Genomic DNA, 14,719 nt, shown 5'->3' with positions numbered 1-14,719 from the left:
CCCTGTGATGGGAGCCTTCACTCTTCCCCTCCTGCTGTCCTTCCTCCAACTTCCTCTCCCCCCCCAATAAAAAACCCACAAAAAAACACAGTTTATCCAGAAATATAAGTTATTTGGTTATTTTTATGCTTGGAATCTACCCTCTCTTAAATTTCCTTGTTAAAAACCAGTATAGCGGAGACACTATTGCGAAGTCAACCATTTTCACAGACAATCTTTATAGTATCTATGCCAGCTCTCACTCTGTAGTATATATGAATCTTCATATAATTTATCCATCCAAAAATATTCACTCAGAGTAAGCAAAATATGAAAATCATATTTTTTGTAATTGCTAGGAATATCTATAGGTGGGAAAAACTTTTGTAAATTCATCATGTGTTATCATAAAAAACAATTCTTCTTATGGGGTCAGATTTCCCCAATGAGGAAGCTAATGGTATTGATTTATATTTCCTTCTAACACTAACACCTCTAAAATATAAAACTTCTATAAATTTTAACCTAAACACCTTGTCTAGAAGTCCACCCTAGTAAATGAAACATATTCAAAATAAACACATTAAGATAGCCAAGTTTAAAAAAGAAAAAAATCTGATTAACCCCATAATAGGCAGACTCTTAAGAGCATCAATATATGGATGCCCCTTGAATGAGAAGGACAGGTCAATCTGTCCATGAAGGCGCACCCCATGTGCATGGGCTCGGCTCTCCCACTACATTCTGTGTTAGGTTATTAAACTGTGAGTCTTTGCTTTGGCCATAATAGAAATCAAGCCATTCACCACAAGAACCACTAAAAAAGTAACTTTGGGGGCACCTGGGTGGCTCTATCGGTTAAGCATCTGCCTTCAGCTCAGGTGATGGTCTCAGGGTCCTGGGATCAAGCCCTGCATCGGGCTCTCTGCTCGGTAGGGAGTCTGCTTCTCCCTCTCTTTTTGCCCCTTCCCTGGCTTATGCTCTCTCTCTCTCAAATAAATAAATGAAATATTAAAAAAAAAAAAAAAAAAGGTGACTTTGTGGAATGCTCTCCTGGCTTTCTTCACATTATCTTTTAGGAAGTTCTAGTGTAGACTAAGGCTGTGGCAGCTTCTCCTTTCGAAATACCAGACCTGCAGCCTCTGGCTTGCATGCAACAGCGGCTGTAAGAAAAGCAGGTGAAAGGACTCTGAAAAGCTAAGTAAAACCTGCCTGACAATGAGGTACAAGTTTACAGTTTATAATTTTAGGAAGCCCCAAAAAGACTTAACCGTCTTGCATTATGTGAACCAAAACATCTCATCACATGGGGATATTTTAGTTGAGACTTTGAAAGTCCTCAGACAAGGAAACACTTAAAATAGCATTTTGTTAGAAGTGGAAGTGAGCACTTGATGTGTCTTTGTTGCCCAAACTCTGGGACACAGTTCAACCCATGGCTCTCCTGTGCCTCAAACCCAGTTAGTGGCAAAATATATTCAGAGCTGGCTGCAAGGAAAGGCCATGAAGAGCGCACAGGTGGATGAAAGGTGTTGCTATGCCTCAGCGAGAACGTTAGACCCCTCCTTGCACAAATACTTCCCAACTAAATTTCCCCAAATGTAGAAGATCAATTATAAAACGATGGCTTGTGTTACAAAATAACTCCCTTCACGGAACATTTCACCATAGTTGCTTCATCCTAGTGAAGAGCTCCAGTATAGACACAGAATTCCAATTTTTTCCTGGAACACATTTTGTATCAAGTGAAACAAACAGACGGGACCAAAATAAATGTCTACAATGGACTTGTGCCTTCTTATCCTTGTTGTTGCTTTAATTTCTCTTTAACATCATATATTTTTAAAATAACTTATATCTCACCTGCCTCCTTAGCGCAGTAGGCAGCGCGTCAGTCTCATAAAATAACTTATATCGCATCATAATTAAACAATTTACAATTTAACATTTTGTGAAAGATGTTTCACTGCAAGCATTTTTAATATTTGAGAACCAAATACAGATCACCAAGTTTTACCTACCAATTTGGTAGAAATATCAAAATTATGATTTACTAAAACATATTCCTTGTGTACAAATCTCTAAACCCCCAGAGGATGGACAGCATTTCATTAAATGTTTTCTTAACGAGAAGGTAAACTGAGCCTCAAGGCACAAAAGTTGAAAACTGAAAAGGAGAACTCCCAAAACTTCCCCCTACAGGAGGCAAAGGAAAACAAAATTTATCAAACTAAAATGAAAAATACTAAAATGTATGTCCAGATATTTAGCAAGGAATCAAGTGAAGGACTCAAACCAGAAACTCTTTTTAAAAACTCTAACACTCACAACAGAAGTTTGTTATTAATGAGAAACAGTACAGAACACATTCTCCTCTGGCAAAGAGAGAGCTATTTTTCACTTCCCCTGGTAACTATCTTTAGTACTTTACATTCTTGGAAACCAGGAATGTGAATATGGATTTATTGTGAAGCAACACGCAATGATCTAATGTCAGTTATGGGGGTGGGAGTCTATGAAATCAGTGCAAATGAAATCCTAAAGCACGACAGGCATCAATATAGGCATTGAGTCTCGTGACAAAGGGCTTGTGATCCCTGAAACTTTCATGGCCTGGACATTCCCAGCTCTGGCCAGTGAGCTATTTACATCTCAGTCTAGAAAAGAATCAATAGGCAACTGAAAAGCCTGGGCTCTCGCACAAAAGATAATCAAAGTGTCTAACTCACAGCGGCTCGAGGAGGACACAGCGGGAATTATCTGAAATTAATTACTCTGCTATCAGGCGAATGTAGCATAATTGAGAAGGAATATTTTAGCTGGAGTTTCTTGCTGAGTCTCCATAAAAACAGAGGACAGGCTGTGGGGTAGGGTAAGGGGGCGAGAGTTATATACATTAAGATTGCAATCAAGTTCGAGCAAACTTAAGTGCCAATGGTGGTCAGCTGTAGGAATGTGCAGCGTGACTGGAAATGGGTGCGGCTGTGTGCGTGAAGCCAGCTAGCAAAATACGCAGCGTAAATAATATCGCTTCAGCAAACTCCATTGCCGAATGGCCTGTCTTCACCTACATCTCTCAGCGAAAAGTCGCTCCGGCGCTTCTGGAAGATTGTACTGGAAATGGAGGGTGCCAACTAGAACAGGCTGAATTCATTTTTGCATCATCTACGAAGAAACGGTCTGCTGAGAAGCTAATAACGTGAGTGTGTACATGACATCTAAAGTCTGTGTGAGCACATGTGGGGGTGATTTTAACCTCTGCGCTACTGGGGAAACTCCGTCAGGGCGGGCAGGGCCCATGTCTCCTGCTCCTCTACCTTTGTAACCTGACTAGCTATGGCATTAAGCCGGGTATACAGCAAGCGCTTTCTGGATGTCTCCTCAATGAACAAAAATATGCTCAAGGGAATGAACGTCCAACTTCTAAGAAGTACCCACTTTCTTCTGACAATTTCTACCAAGGTGATGGTTCTGATTTACCATCTGAAGGTGGCTAATAACTAAAAACCAATACTTAATAAATAATGAATGCTTTCTGAACAGCTCGTTCAAAACCATTATCGTACTTAATTTATATTAACTTTTCCTAAATGTGATGAGCCTCTCTCCCTGCTGAGTGTGTGAGTGTGTGTCAGAAACACAGGCCTGTGTTAGTCTTAGAACCTCCCCTTTGACTCGGATGCTATTAATCAGGACAGAATACAGTGAGTCTGACGCTAGAAGACCCAACGATGGACAGCTGGGTCTTTGTGTTCTCCCCCAGCAGGCTTTGAATAGCATCAGTCCTGAGTTACTGTATTTATTCTTCATGCTTCTTTAGGTTCATGATTTACATTTATGTTATGCTAGACTTCAGAACAAGGGGATATGAGATACGAAAAAGGTACACTGAAATCCATGAACATGGTTCTTTTGATTACCTCATAGTCCCAGCACACAATGCTGGCTAGCATAGGATACATTTATTATTATAAAGGGTAACATCTCAGTCTCTCACACAAAAGCAACAAAGCAGGGCTTTCAAATTAACAATCCCCTGGGTTTTTTCTTTCTTTTTCTTTGCTTTCTTTCTTTCTTTTTTTTTTTTTTAGCTGAAATGGAAATCCGGTGCTTGACTCAGGAAATCAGGGACAAGGAGATAACGGAAAGCTTACATTTACTTCTGACAAGCCATCGTCTGTTGCTTAGATGCAAAGAAGTGTGGTGTAGGACATGAAACATGCTCTTCGAGCAGCCGGGGGAGATGAACATTTAAATACAACTTTGGGGGCGCCTGGGTGGCTCAGTGGGTTAAAGCTCCTGCCTTCGGCTCAGGTCATGATCCCAGGGTCCTGGGATCAAGCCCCGCATCGGGCTCTCTGCTCCCGAGGGAGCCTGCTTCCTCCTCTCTCTCTCTCTCTCTCTCTCTCTCTCTGCCTGCCTCTCTGCCTACTTGTGATCTCTGTCTGTCAAATAAATAAATAAAATCTTTAAAAAAAAATAAATACAACTTTGTCCACTGAATATTTCTTTTTGAACATGCCATATGAACTGGACACTGAGACACTCACTGGAGACACTAAGGGAATGCAGTATGCCTTTCTTGCTCAAAGAGCTCATGATTCCCAAGGAGGCTACAATGTGTATGATGAATTCCTATACTCTAGGATAAAGGTCAGGCTTCATGTACAATGCTAGTTTAACAAGGCACAGAATAGGAAGCAATAAAATAAACTTAAGAAGGCTAAAGGAAGTTTCAGAAGAGGTGACAGTTGGACTTTATCTTGAAGGACAAATAGAATTTTACCTGGAAAAATCTGGAGGAAGATATTCTCATTGGAGGAAATTGCCTGAATTAAAGTGGAGTGTGGACAATACAAGGTGTGTTCAGTAACACAAGCAGGGACCAGTGTGGATGGAGTGGAGGCTATTAGGGGTATAGGGGTGGCAGAGGAGAACAGACATATTGACTAAAGCCAGACTGCAAAGTGTCTCGAGTGTGCCAGAATGTTTGGAATTTATCTTACAGAACTGGAAAACCAGCAGGCTTTTTGAAAACAGGAGCTTGCAAGAACAGAGGTATGTTCTGGAGCGATGACTACCAGTACAGAGCACAGACGAGAGGAGACAAGAAGCTGAAGACATGGAGGTAGAGTTGCTTCCAGATTTTAAGAAAGAACGAACCTAACAAAAAAAAATTACATAATAAATGAAAAAGGGTAACTCCCTCCATTCCTACTCCCTGCAGTTGGATGATGGCATCACAAGATATCTGCTTGAAACTCGAAACTCTTCCCACGATCCCTGTGGAACTCCTAGGAAGCACGTTTGGTCACATTAAGACAGCATGAATAGGGACGCCTGGGTAAAGTCAGTCAAACGTCTGCCTTTGGCTCAGGTCATGATCCTAGGGTCCAGGGACTGAGCCCCATGTCCTCCCTGCTCAATAGGGAGCCTGCTTCTCCCTCTCCCTCTGTTGTCCCCCCTGCTTGTGCTCTCTCTGTCAAATGAATAAATAAAATCTTAAAAAAAAATAAAATAGCATGAATAATAAAAGTCATCCAAATTAGAAAAGAAGTAAAACTGTCTCGGTTCACAAATGACACAATCTTCTATGGGGAAAACCCTAAAGATTCTACCACACAAAACCTGTTAGAGATTAAGAAACGGATTCAGCAAAGTTGAGGGACACAAGATCAACAATCAGTTCCATTTTTATACACTAGCAATGAAAATGTGAAAAAAGAAAATAAGCATTAAAAAAATGATACAATACTTGGAAATAAACTTAACCAAGGAGGTAAGACGTGTACACTGAAAATTACAAACCATTGCTGAAAGAAATTAAAGAAGACATAAAGAAATGCAAAGATACCCTAGGTACATAGATCAGAAGAACTTCCTACTATTAAGATGACAATACTAAAAAAAACCAAAACAAACAAAAAAGATGACAATACTACCCAAATCAACTACAGATGCACTGCAATCTCTATCAAAATCTCATGGCATCTTTTGTGGAAAAAGAAAAACCCATCTTAAAATTCATATGAACTCTCAAATGACCTGAATGGCTAAAACAATCTGAAAAAGAATCAAGTTAGAGGGCTCACATGTCTTGATTTCAAAACTTACTACAAAGCTACATTAATCAAAACAGTGTAATACCTACAATGGAAAGACATATAAACCAATGGGATAAAATAAGAGAGCCCAGAAATAAAATCTAGCATATATGGTCAATTAATTTTTGAAAAGGAAGCCAAGACCAGTCAATGAGGAAAGAATGGTCCTTTCAACAAATGGTTCTGGGAAAACTGGGTATCTATCTGCAAAAGAATGAGGTTGGACCTGTATGCTATTATCATATACATACATGAACTTAAAATGGGCCAAAGACCTAAACTTAAGAGCTGAAACTATAAAACTCTGAAAAGAAAACAGGAGAAAATCTTCATGATATTGGATTTGGCAAAGCTTTCTTGGATATGACACCAAAAGCACAAGGAACAAAAGCAAAGGGAAACTGGACTTCAAACTTAGAAACCTTTCATGCATTAAAAGACATCAAGAAAGTGAGAAAGTTGGGATGCCTGGGTGGCTCAGTGGGCTAAGCCTCTGCCTTCAGCTCAGGTCATGATCTCAGGGCCTTGGCATTGAGCCCCGCATCAGGCTCTCTGCTCAGCAGGGAGACTGCTTCCTCCTCTCTCTCTCTCTGCCTGCCTCTCTGCCTACTTGTGATCTTTGTCTGTCAAGTGAATAAATAAAATCTTAAAAAAAAAGAATAAAGTGAAAAGGCAACCCTAAAATGAAAGAAACTATTTATATCATGCAACTGATAAGGGATTAATAGCCAGAATATACAAAGAACTCCTACAACTCAACAGCCAACAATAAAACAACCCAATTCAAGAATGAGCAAAGAACTTGAATAGATATTTCATATATATATATATATATATATATATATATATATATATATAATTAGTTATTAGAGAAATGCAAATCAAAGTCACAACAAGACATCATTTTACACCCATTAGGATGGCTATTAACAAAAAAGGGGGAAATTACAAGTGTTGGTGAGAAGTAAAAAAAACTGGAACCTTTACACATTGCTGTCAGAAATGTACAATGACGCAGCCATACTGGAAAACTGTATAGTGGCTCCTTTAAAAAGTAAACGTATAATAAACATGTGATCTAGAAATTCTCCTCCTAGATACATACTGAAAAGAACTGAAAGCAAGTACTCGAACAGATATTCATATATTAATATTCATACTAGCATTGTTTACAACAGCCAAAAGGTAGAAACACCCAAGTGTCAATCAACAGACAAATGGATAAACAAAATGTGGTATATCCATACGGTAGAGTATTACTTATCCTTAAAAAAGGAATGAAGTTCTGGCATATGCTGCAATGTGGATGAACCTTGAAAACATTATGCTACATGAAATAAACCAGACGCAGAAGGACAAATATTGTATGATTCCATGTACATAAAGGATCCAGAATAGTCAAATCTCATAGAGCTAGAAAGTAGAATGGTGGCTTCCTAAACTTATGGAAGGGGAGTTACCGTTTAATGGTTATGGAATTTCTGTTTTGGATGCTGAGAAAGTTCTGGATGTGTATTTTAGTGACGATGCCACAGCAATGTGAATGTGCTTAATGCCAATGAACTGAATATTAATTTAACTTAAAAATGTTTTTAAGGTTAAATTTTAAGTTACATATAATTTACCACAATTATGAAATAACAGAATCAACAGCACTATTTTGACTACAGATAAGTCCATCAAGAAAATTGAGTAACACGTCAGAAGAGACGCTTCTTTTCAGATCCGGGTGGGAGCTGGTAGTGGCAGAAGGAAGTTCAAAGGCAGAAGTTGGCTAAAATCTACTTTGTAGTAGAAGCGATCAAGTTGCTCAGAAACAGTAAACTTACATTGCAGTTTGACGAGCCATCGAATGTTGGGTAAGAACCGTCTGGCCAGTCGGCAGGGTCCAAGGCCGCTGACTGCCGGTGCTGGGCCTCATACTCCTTGAGCTACAACAAAAGAAAATGAAAATTGACATGGAAATAATGGCCAGGGCTGCCTACCAGGCAGCAGTGAGAATGCTCTGGGCACTTTCTTCATGCCGCTGCTGGGAACTCAGTGCCAGCCAAAGACAAGGTTCCCCAAACTGAGAGGAAGATGCACACCCTGCCCTGTGATTTTTCATCTATATCAAACTGACAGACACAACAGATTCTTTGTATTCGGTGTTCTAAAAAGAACCTTGATTTTCCCTCCAAGACCCTCCAGCCTCAATACTCATCTTTCTCAGTTCAATTGTAAGTTCAAAAACAGAAATTGTCTGTAGCCTGGCCTCTGAATTACCTGTCTTTGTCGAAGACACAACGTGGTAGACTATGGGCATTTTGGTAAAACAGAGGTGGAAGCCTGAAACAGATTCTCTAAAATCACTTGCTTTTCTTGCTACTGACTGTTTCAAGTTACCAATTCCTTGTTCTCACCTAACAAATATTATGAGCCTTATTGGGGACCCTTGTGGAGGAGAGGAAAATAATGAGCTATCTAAAGTATGTTCCGAGACATCTCCAGTTTGGGTTTGGAAATTCCCTTTCTACTTTCTGAAATAGACAAGTGAAACATTATAGGAAATTGACAAGTTTAAGCGAACAGAAAGGTCTTTTAGAATGGCAAATGTGAGAAGTCCTAGGCGTGTTTTCATCAAACACATAGAAATTTAACTCTGCAACACAATACAGTTAAGTTACCACTGTATTAAAATTCTATTACAAAGCAGTTTTTAGTTATGAATTTCACACTGATGAAATCATGTTCTATAAATCAAGATGCCAAAAAACAGAAACGATCTGACCGAACAGCCCAGGAGAAGTGCTAGGACTGTCTTCAACCACTGGAGCCATGTGGACATGGCAAAGCCACCATGCTGCCAACATCCCTCTAGGGAAAAGGCAACTTTGCAAACTATCACTTCTACCATGAAATTCTTTGCTGCACATACTTGTGACAGGAGATAGACACGGGAAGGCAGACAGTATTGATTAATGGGTAAGAGCTTGGCTGCAGAACCAAGTATCAGATTGGAACACTGGGACAAATTACTTAACTCCTTTGTGCCTCAGTTCCTCTATCTGGAAAATGGAGATGACAATAAACTATCTCACAGAACTATTAGTAGAATTATGTAAGATAACGCAACAAAACTTAGCACCCGTACCAAAGCAACAGACTCATGACGAACACAGCCTTGTGGTTCCCAATAAAAGAGAGCTCACAGCTCACGTCAGCTCCAGGGGTTTGAACTTCTGCTATTTGCGAGTAGCACTTTAATCTTTCTAGTACATTAGGGACATGGATATTGCTCTAATCTTTATGGTATATTTAAGTTATATATTAGAATGGTCTTTCCTTCCACATTTTCTGGTTTCTGAAATGCTACATTCTTCCCGCATGACTGGAAGACACGGTTATCATTTGTTTTCTGCAAGTCTCTGCCATACTTCCATATTCCACCTAGGCCTAACTTCGAGAAGCCACTAAATGAGCTTCATCTTTAATTGAAACAAAACAAAGCAAATTCCTAACTAGTCGATCATAACAGATTTGATATTTTTCTTCTATCTGTCCCTGTCCTTCATCGACTCTGGGGTCCGAGAGTAGCAGGGCTTCCTCAGAGAGAGATTCAAATTCACACTCTACCCAAATTTACCTTGCTTTTTAATTTTCTAATTTAAAAATGCTATGTTTTCAAGTTATAAAACAGGATCTCTAAAAAGAATTCTAAGTGCATCTTACAGGGGAAAAATGCAACCTGGTTAGTTACTTTTACAACTACATTTTTATATTCTACTTTGCTCCCAAAGAAGTTTTGACTTAAATATAATTTCACGGACGAAAGACAATTGATGATTTCATCTGAGAACTTAGATATTCTGAAGCAAATGTCTAGCTTTAACATGACAGAAGTTTTAAAGTGTGCATGTGCATGTCTATGTCTGTGTGTGTGTGTGTGTGTGTGTGTGTGTGTGCGCATGTGTCTGTCTCAGGAGGAAATACTTCTTTCACATCCTATTTTCTTCAGTCTTATATTTTTCTCATACTTGAAGTCTATGGCATGATTCCTAGAGGGATGACCATCTTCAGTCAGTTAATGCTATTTTAGAAACCTTTGAGGAGATCCTAAAATGTTCCCATTTCTACGAGAAAAGAACTTTTGTATTATATCTAATCCCAATCCCCTCCAGCTGCAAGTTAAATTCATTTCCTTTTATTTTGTCCTCAGTAGAGGTTAAAACAAAATAAAACACTCTTCAGTACATTCTGAAGATGTGTTGTTTAATAATCCTTCATATACTTGGAGATGGTGATTACATTCTTCTCTGAGATAAATCCTCTCCAATTTTCACCCATGGGACCTATTTAAAAAAAAAAAAAAAAAACTACAATCACCTTGTTGTTCTCCTACAGACTCTCTCCATGAGCCTCTCTGGTTGTCCAAATCTCTGTGATTGATGCATAGAAGCTGCTGCGAGGAAAATCATCACATATAAATATATGTTCCCGGTTCCTAATCTTGTGCTCTGGTATACCAGATGTCCAGACTCCATTCACACCAATGTTCCCCAACTCCTCAGTTACTGTGCATGTGACTCACACTTACACCCTGCTCTAGGGAACTTTCCATGGTTGAGAGGAGATGTTTCCCACAAATGCCTAGAGGGCTGCCTCCTCCTCCCCAATCAGCTTCAAGTCTCTTCTTCTCTGGGAGGACAACTCTACAATGCAATTCACCTTCCAGAGCTCCCCACTCCCTATGGGATCGGGGTAAGGCTAGATTTCTCCTGAAACCAACCACATCTCTGTCCAGCTTTTCCCTCTGGCTTTCCTGTCCCCTTCCCTTATTTAACGGCAGTCAAGTCAGTGACAAATAAGTACTTAAAAACAAAAAAAAATATTTTATTTTGGACTTTCACACAGGTGTGACCTTATGGAAGCAGACACACATTTATCAAATGGATAAATATATAACATTTAGGAATTAGATCAAATTAACATGAGTAGTCTTTTGTATTCATAATTATATTTTAGGAAATAGAATTATCAAATCATGGTTACAGATCTCCCTCAATTTCCTAGAGACAGTGCTTCCAGTTAAAATGTCAAAGGACATATTTTTCTACTACATAGCTCCATCACTGCTGATCACCGTCATACCAAAACAACAGTGTTCTCTTTTAGCCAAAGCTTTAAAACTGAGTTTTACACCATAAAAATCACCCACACAAATGAATACCCAGTGGCATCTAGGTATCTCTTGGGCCTTCTAAAACTTGCAGAACCAGCCCAAGATCTAAGTAACCTGAACTTACTTGCCAAGAGCTATGTACGCTCCTAAAAATTGTGCTACGTAGACTATGCCAATTACCTAGATCCCCCTACACAATTTTGTTTTACAAATAAGCTTGATTTCCTTAAAAGCACATATAGTATATATCCATCATAAAGCTATTAGAAAATGTTCGATAAACCAATAGAATGATGAAACTACTAGTTAATAAAATATAAAAATCATAAGTTAAGCTGTTTTTTTTTTAAACTGCTGTCTTTTTCAATTACACACTCAGAGAAAATACAGAAATACAGAAGTGTTTCGTAAAGTTCATTCTCTTCAAATGCTTTTTTTTTTTTTTTTTTTTTGCAGCTTATGGTAGTGTTTTACATGTTAATTCCTTGTAGCCTTTTTCATTTTAATCTCTGTTGGTATCAATAACGGGTTTTCAGGTGTGTGAATCATAGCTGTATACTTCCCGGGGGAAAGTATCCATCAATGAGATCAAATCCACACAAATAAAGCATAATGGACCAAACTGTTTTTGACATTAGATAAAATTTTCCCCAATACAAGGATGTACTGGGGATACTCTCCGCTCCAAATCGCACACAGGCAAATTTCTCTCCTGATACTCGGTTGTCCTGTCAGGAGTAAACTTAGATGTTCTACCCATGGGTCTTTAAGTATCTGATTGACAGCAGGACAAACATACACCTGAGGTCCTGAAGGACATTCTCATCGTGGTCATTATAGGAGGTCTAAGTCTTAAGGTTTTTGTTTTTGTTGTTAGTATAATCATCAACTAAATTTAGATCCCTGAGCTAGTCATAAAAGCAGCAGATCCTTTCAATAGACTGTTTTCTGCTCTAAATAACATTTTTCATGAAGTGTTTTGTCTCTGGCCAAAACAGCAGCCCATCCAGGCACTAGTAGCTGAGGCTGTATGCCGCCCTGCCAAGAGCAGGCCAAAAGGTTTCCCCGCTACTTCATCAGCTGTCAAAGGACCCCCATCGCTGTGTGCAGAAGCTAGTAGACTTTAAAAAACGTCATCAGTTTTGTTCTTCAATCTGTGTTTCTGGATTGCCTTACAGAAAATATTCTCGACGTCTTGATGAGCTCTGTCCTGAAACTAGGCAGGGGAGCCCCCGCAGCCCCCGCTCCACCCTGGGCCCCAGACAGACAAGATGCACTGCTGAGACCGCTACCCAAATCCACACACAGCTGTGCCACCTTCTCATCCAGTCAACTTCTGATTTCCTTTCCACATAAATGATGGGCAGCTGTTAACACCATCAACTCAGAAGGCGCTTCAAACTAATTGTTTTCTCCCCAACTTAGAAAAGACTCCTTTCTGTTCAGTTATAGAAATGAGCTGCCTAAAAGTGACTCTGTTAAGGCCACTTCTCGTATTTTCTTCTGCTCCACAAACACTGGAGGAGGTCCATCACATGCTACTCTCCTCCCACACACGTGTAGTCAGATGACTGCAGGCATCTTCTGCATCCTGACCTTCATGTTTCCTTCTTTTTTTTTTTTTAAAGATTTTATTTATTTATTTGACAGACAGAGATCACAAGTAGGTAGAGAGGCAGGCAGAGAGAGAGGGGAAAGCAGGCTCCCTGCCGAGCAGAGAGCCCGATGCAGGGCTCGATCCCAGGATCCTGGGATCATGACCTGAGCTGAAGGCAGAGGCTTTAACCCACTGTGCCACCCAGGCGCCCCTCATGTTTACTTCTTAAAAGAGCAGTGCAGTAGCATCCCTCCCCAGAAGGTACGTGAACATCTGGTCTACCATGGTAAAACGAAATACAGGTCCATGTGTCTCCCATGTATTTTCTAGGTATTCAGCTGGAAGCCACTTCAAGGAATGGAACTGGATAGAAAATCCATAGTGGGCTTTTTGCCTCCACTGGCAGCTGGACCGGGTGGCCAAAGGTGTGGAGGAATAGACAGACTAGGTTGGGGGTGAAGGTGGATCCGCAGCAAGGACAGGAAGTCACCACCTGTCACCTGCTCCATCTCTGGTCCAGCACTACTTTGGTCTGCCAGGGACACTAAGGACTGAGCTCACCTCCATTCCTTCAAATCGACAGAGCAAGAGAAGCCAGCAGGTGGACATCTGGAGGTGGCCTTGGCCCTCAGGCCTCTGACTAAACCCTGTTCATCTCCCACTCCCTTAAAGTGCTTTATTCCCCCGAAGGCTGTCTCAACAATACATAAAGCTTTTTGTTTTTTAAACTATTGAGGTTTAAAGTCAGGTACAGGAAACTAAACCGAATGTGCTTGTCACGGTTTCAAGGTTTCGGGTCTTTAAGGTTCTGCTTAATGGTCAAGTCATAACTCATTCAATAATTCCTTAGTGACTTAAAAGTTTTCATTTGTTTCTAAACCTGCCTAATTTAGGACTGCTTACAGAATACCAAACCAACTATTCTAAGTGGAAACCCAAGATTCCATCAGTCAGTTTGCTGGGCAACAACCAAGCAGGTAATCTCTTATTAACTGCTATCTCTCTATCATAAATGCGACTCCAGTACCTGAGGATTAGTCAGGCTTCTTTCAGTGCTTAATTCAGCTCAGAGCAAAAAATATGACACACGAAACTATAACTAATACCTAGAAATAAATATATTAATACTAATACAGTACTTTACTTAGAAGAAAAAGTAAGTAAAATTTTAAGTGTGCCTAAAGCTTAACTTTTGAATTATTCAGAATTTAGCCCTGCATCTTATAGAATGGAAGTTTACAATAGTTGTACTATATTAAGTTTCACTTTGTTTTTTATTAATAATTTTTATCATTATTATATTCCTGTCAATCTTTTATAAGGCTTATGTATTTCCTAATGGCATTCAGAGAATCATTTTCCTCATTAAAGTGGTCCAAAGCTCAAAAATATTTGCCATTCATTCATGTGTGTAGTCACTGAATACAGAAATGAAAATTCACAACATGGAATGCTTGTGTTAAGTAAATAGAATGGAATTTGGTATTTCATCTGATAACATAGGTACTTGATGACCACCAAAGTAGCATCAAAATACTACTTTAAGTAATACATTCCTGTACTTTTGAGGCCCCTGTTTTAGTCCACTAGAGCTGCTATAACAAATTACCATAAACCGATGGCTTATAAACAACAGAAATTCCTCATAGTTCTGGAGGCTGGGAAGTCCAAGATCAAGGAGCTGGCAGATTTAGTGTTGTGTGAGGACCAGCTTCCTGGTTCACAGACCACCATCTTCTGGTGTGGGAGCTCTCTGGGGCCTCTTCTGTAAGCTCATTCCATTCACATGGGCTCCCCCCTTAGAACCTAGACACCTCCACAGGCCCTACCTTCAAATAAAGCTGCACTGAGCATTAGAATTTAACACGTGGATTGGGG

At 39.7% G+C, this 14,719-nt stretch overlaps 1 protein-coding gene and 1 pseudogene across 1 annotated transcript in view; both read right to left on the bottom strand.

Moving 5' to 3' along the window:
* Window positions 1-14,719, bottom strand: part of LOC111147785 (SAM and SH3 domain containing 1) — a 206,007-nt gene that overhangs the window by 57,532 nt on the left and 133,756 nt on the right. The window contains 1 exon segment of the mRNA XM_022504015.1: window positions 7,913-8,014. Within this exon segment, the coding sequence (XP_022359723.1) occupies window positions 7,913-8,014 (102 nt within the window).
* Window positions 12,011-13,350, bottom strand: LOC111147717 (annotated as a pseudogene).

The sequence above is a fragment of the Enhydra lutris genome, unplaced genomic scaffold, assembly GCF_002288905.1.
Source record: "Enhydra lutris kenyoni isolate GAN:26980312 unplaced genomic scaffold, ASM228890v2 scaffoldscaffold17, whole genome shotgun sequence".
Taxonomy (NCBI): domain Eukaryota; kingdom Metazoa; phylum Chordata; class Mammalia; order Carnivora; family Mustelidae; genus Enhydra; species Enhydra lutris.
This window is presented reverse-complemented; position numbering and strand designations above follow the sequence as displayed.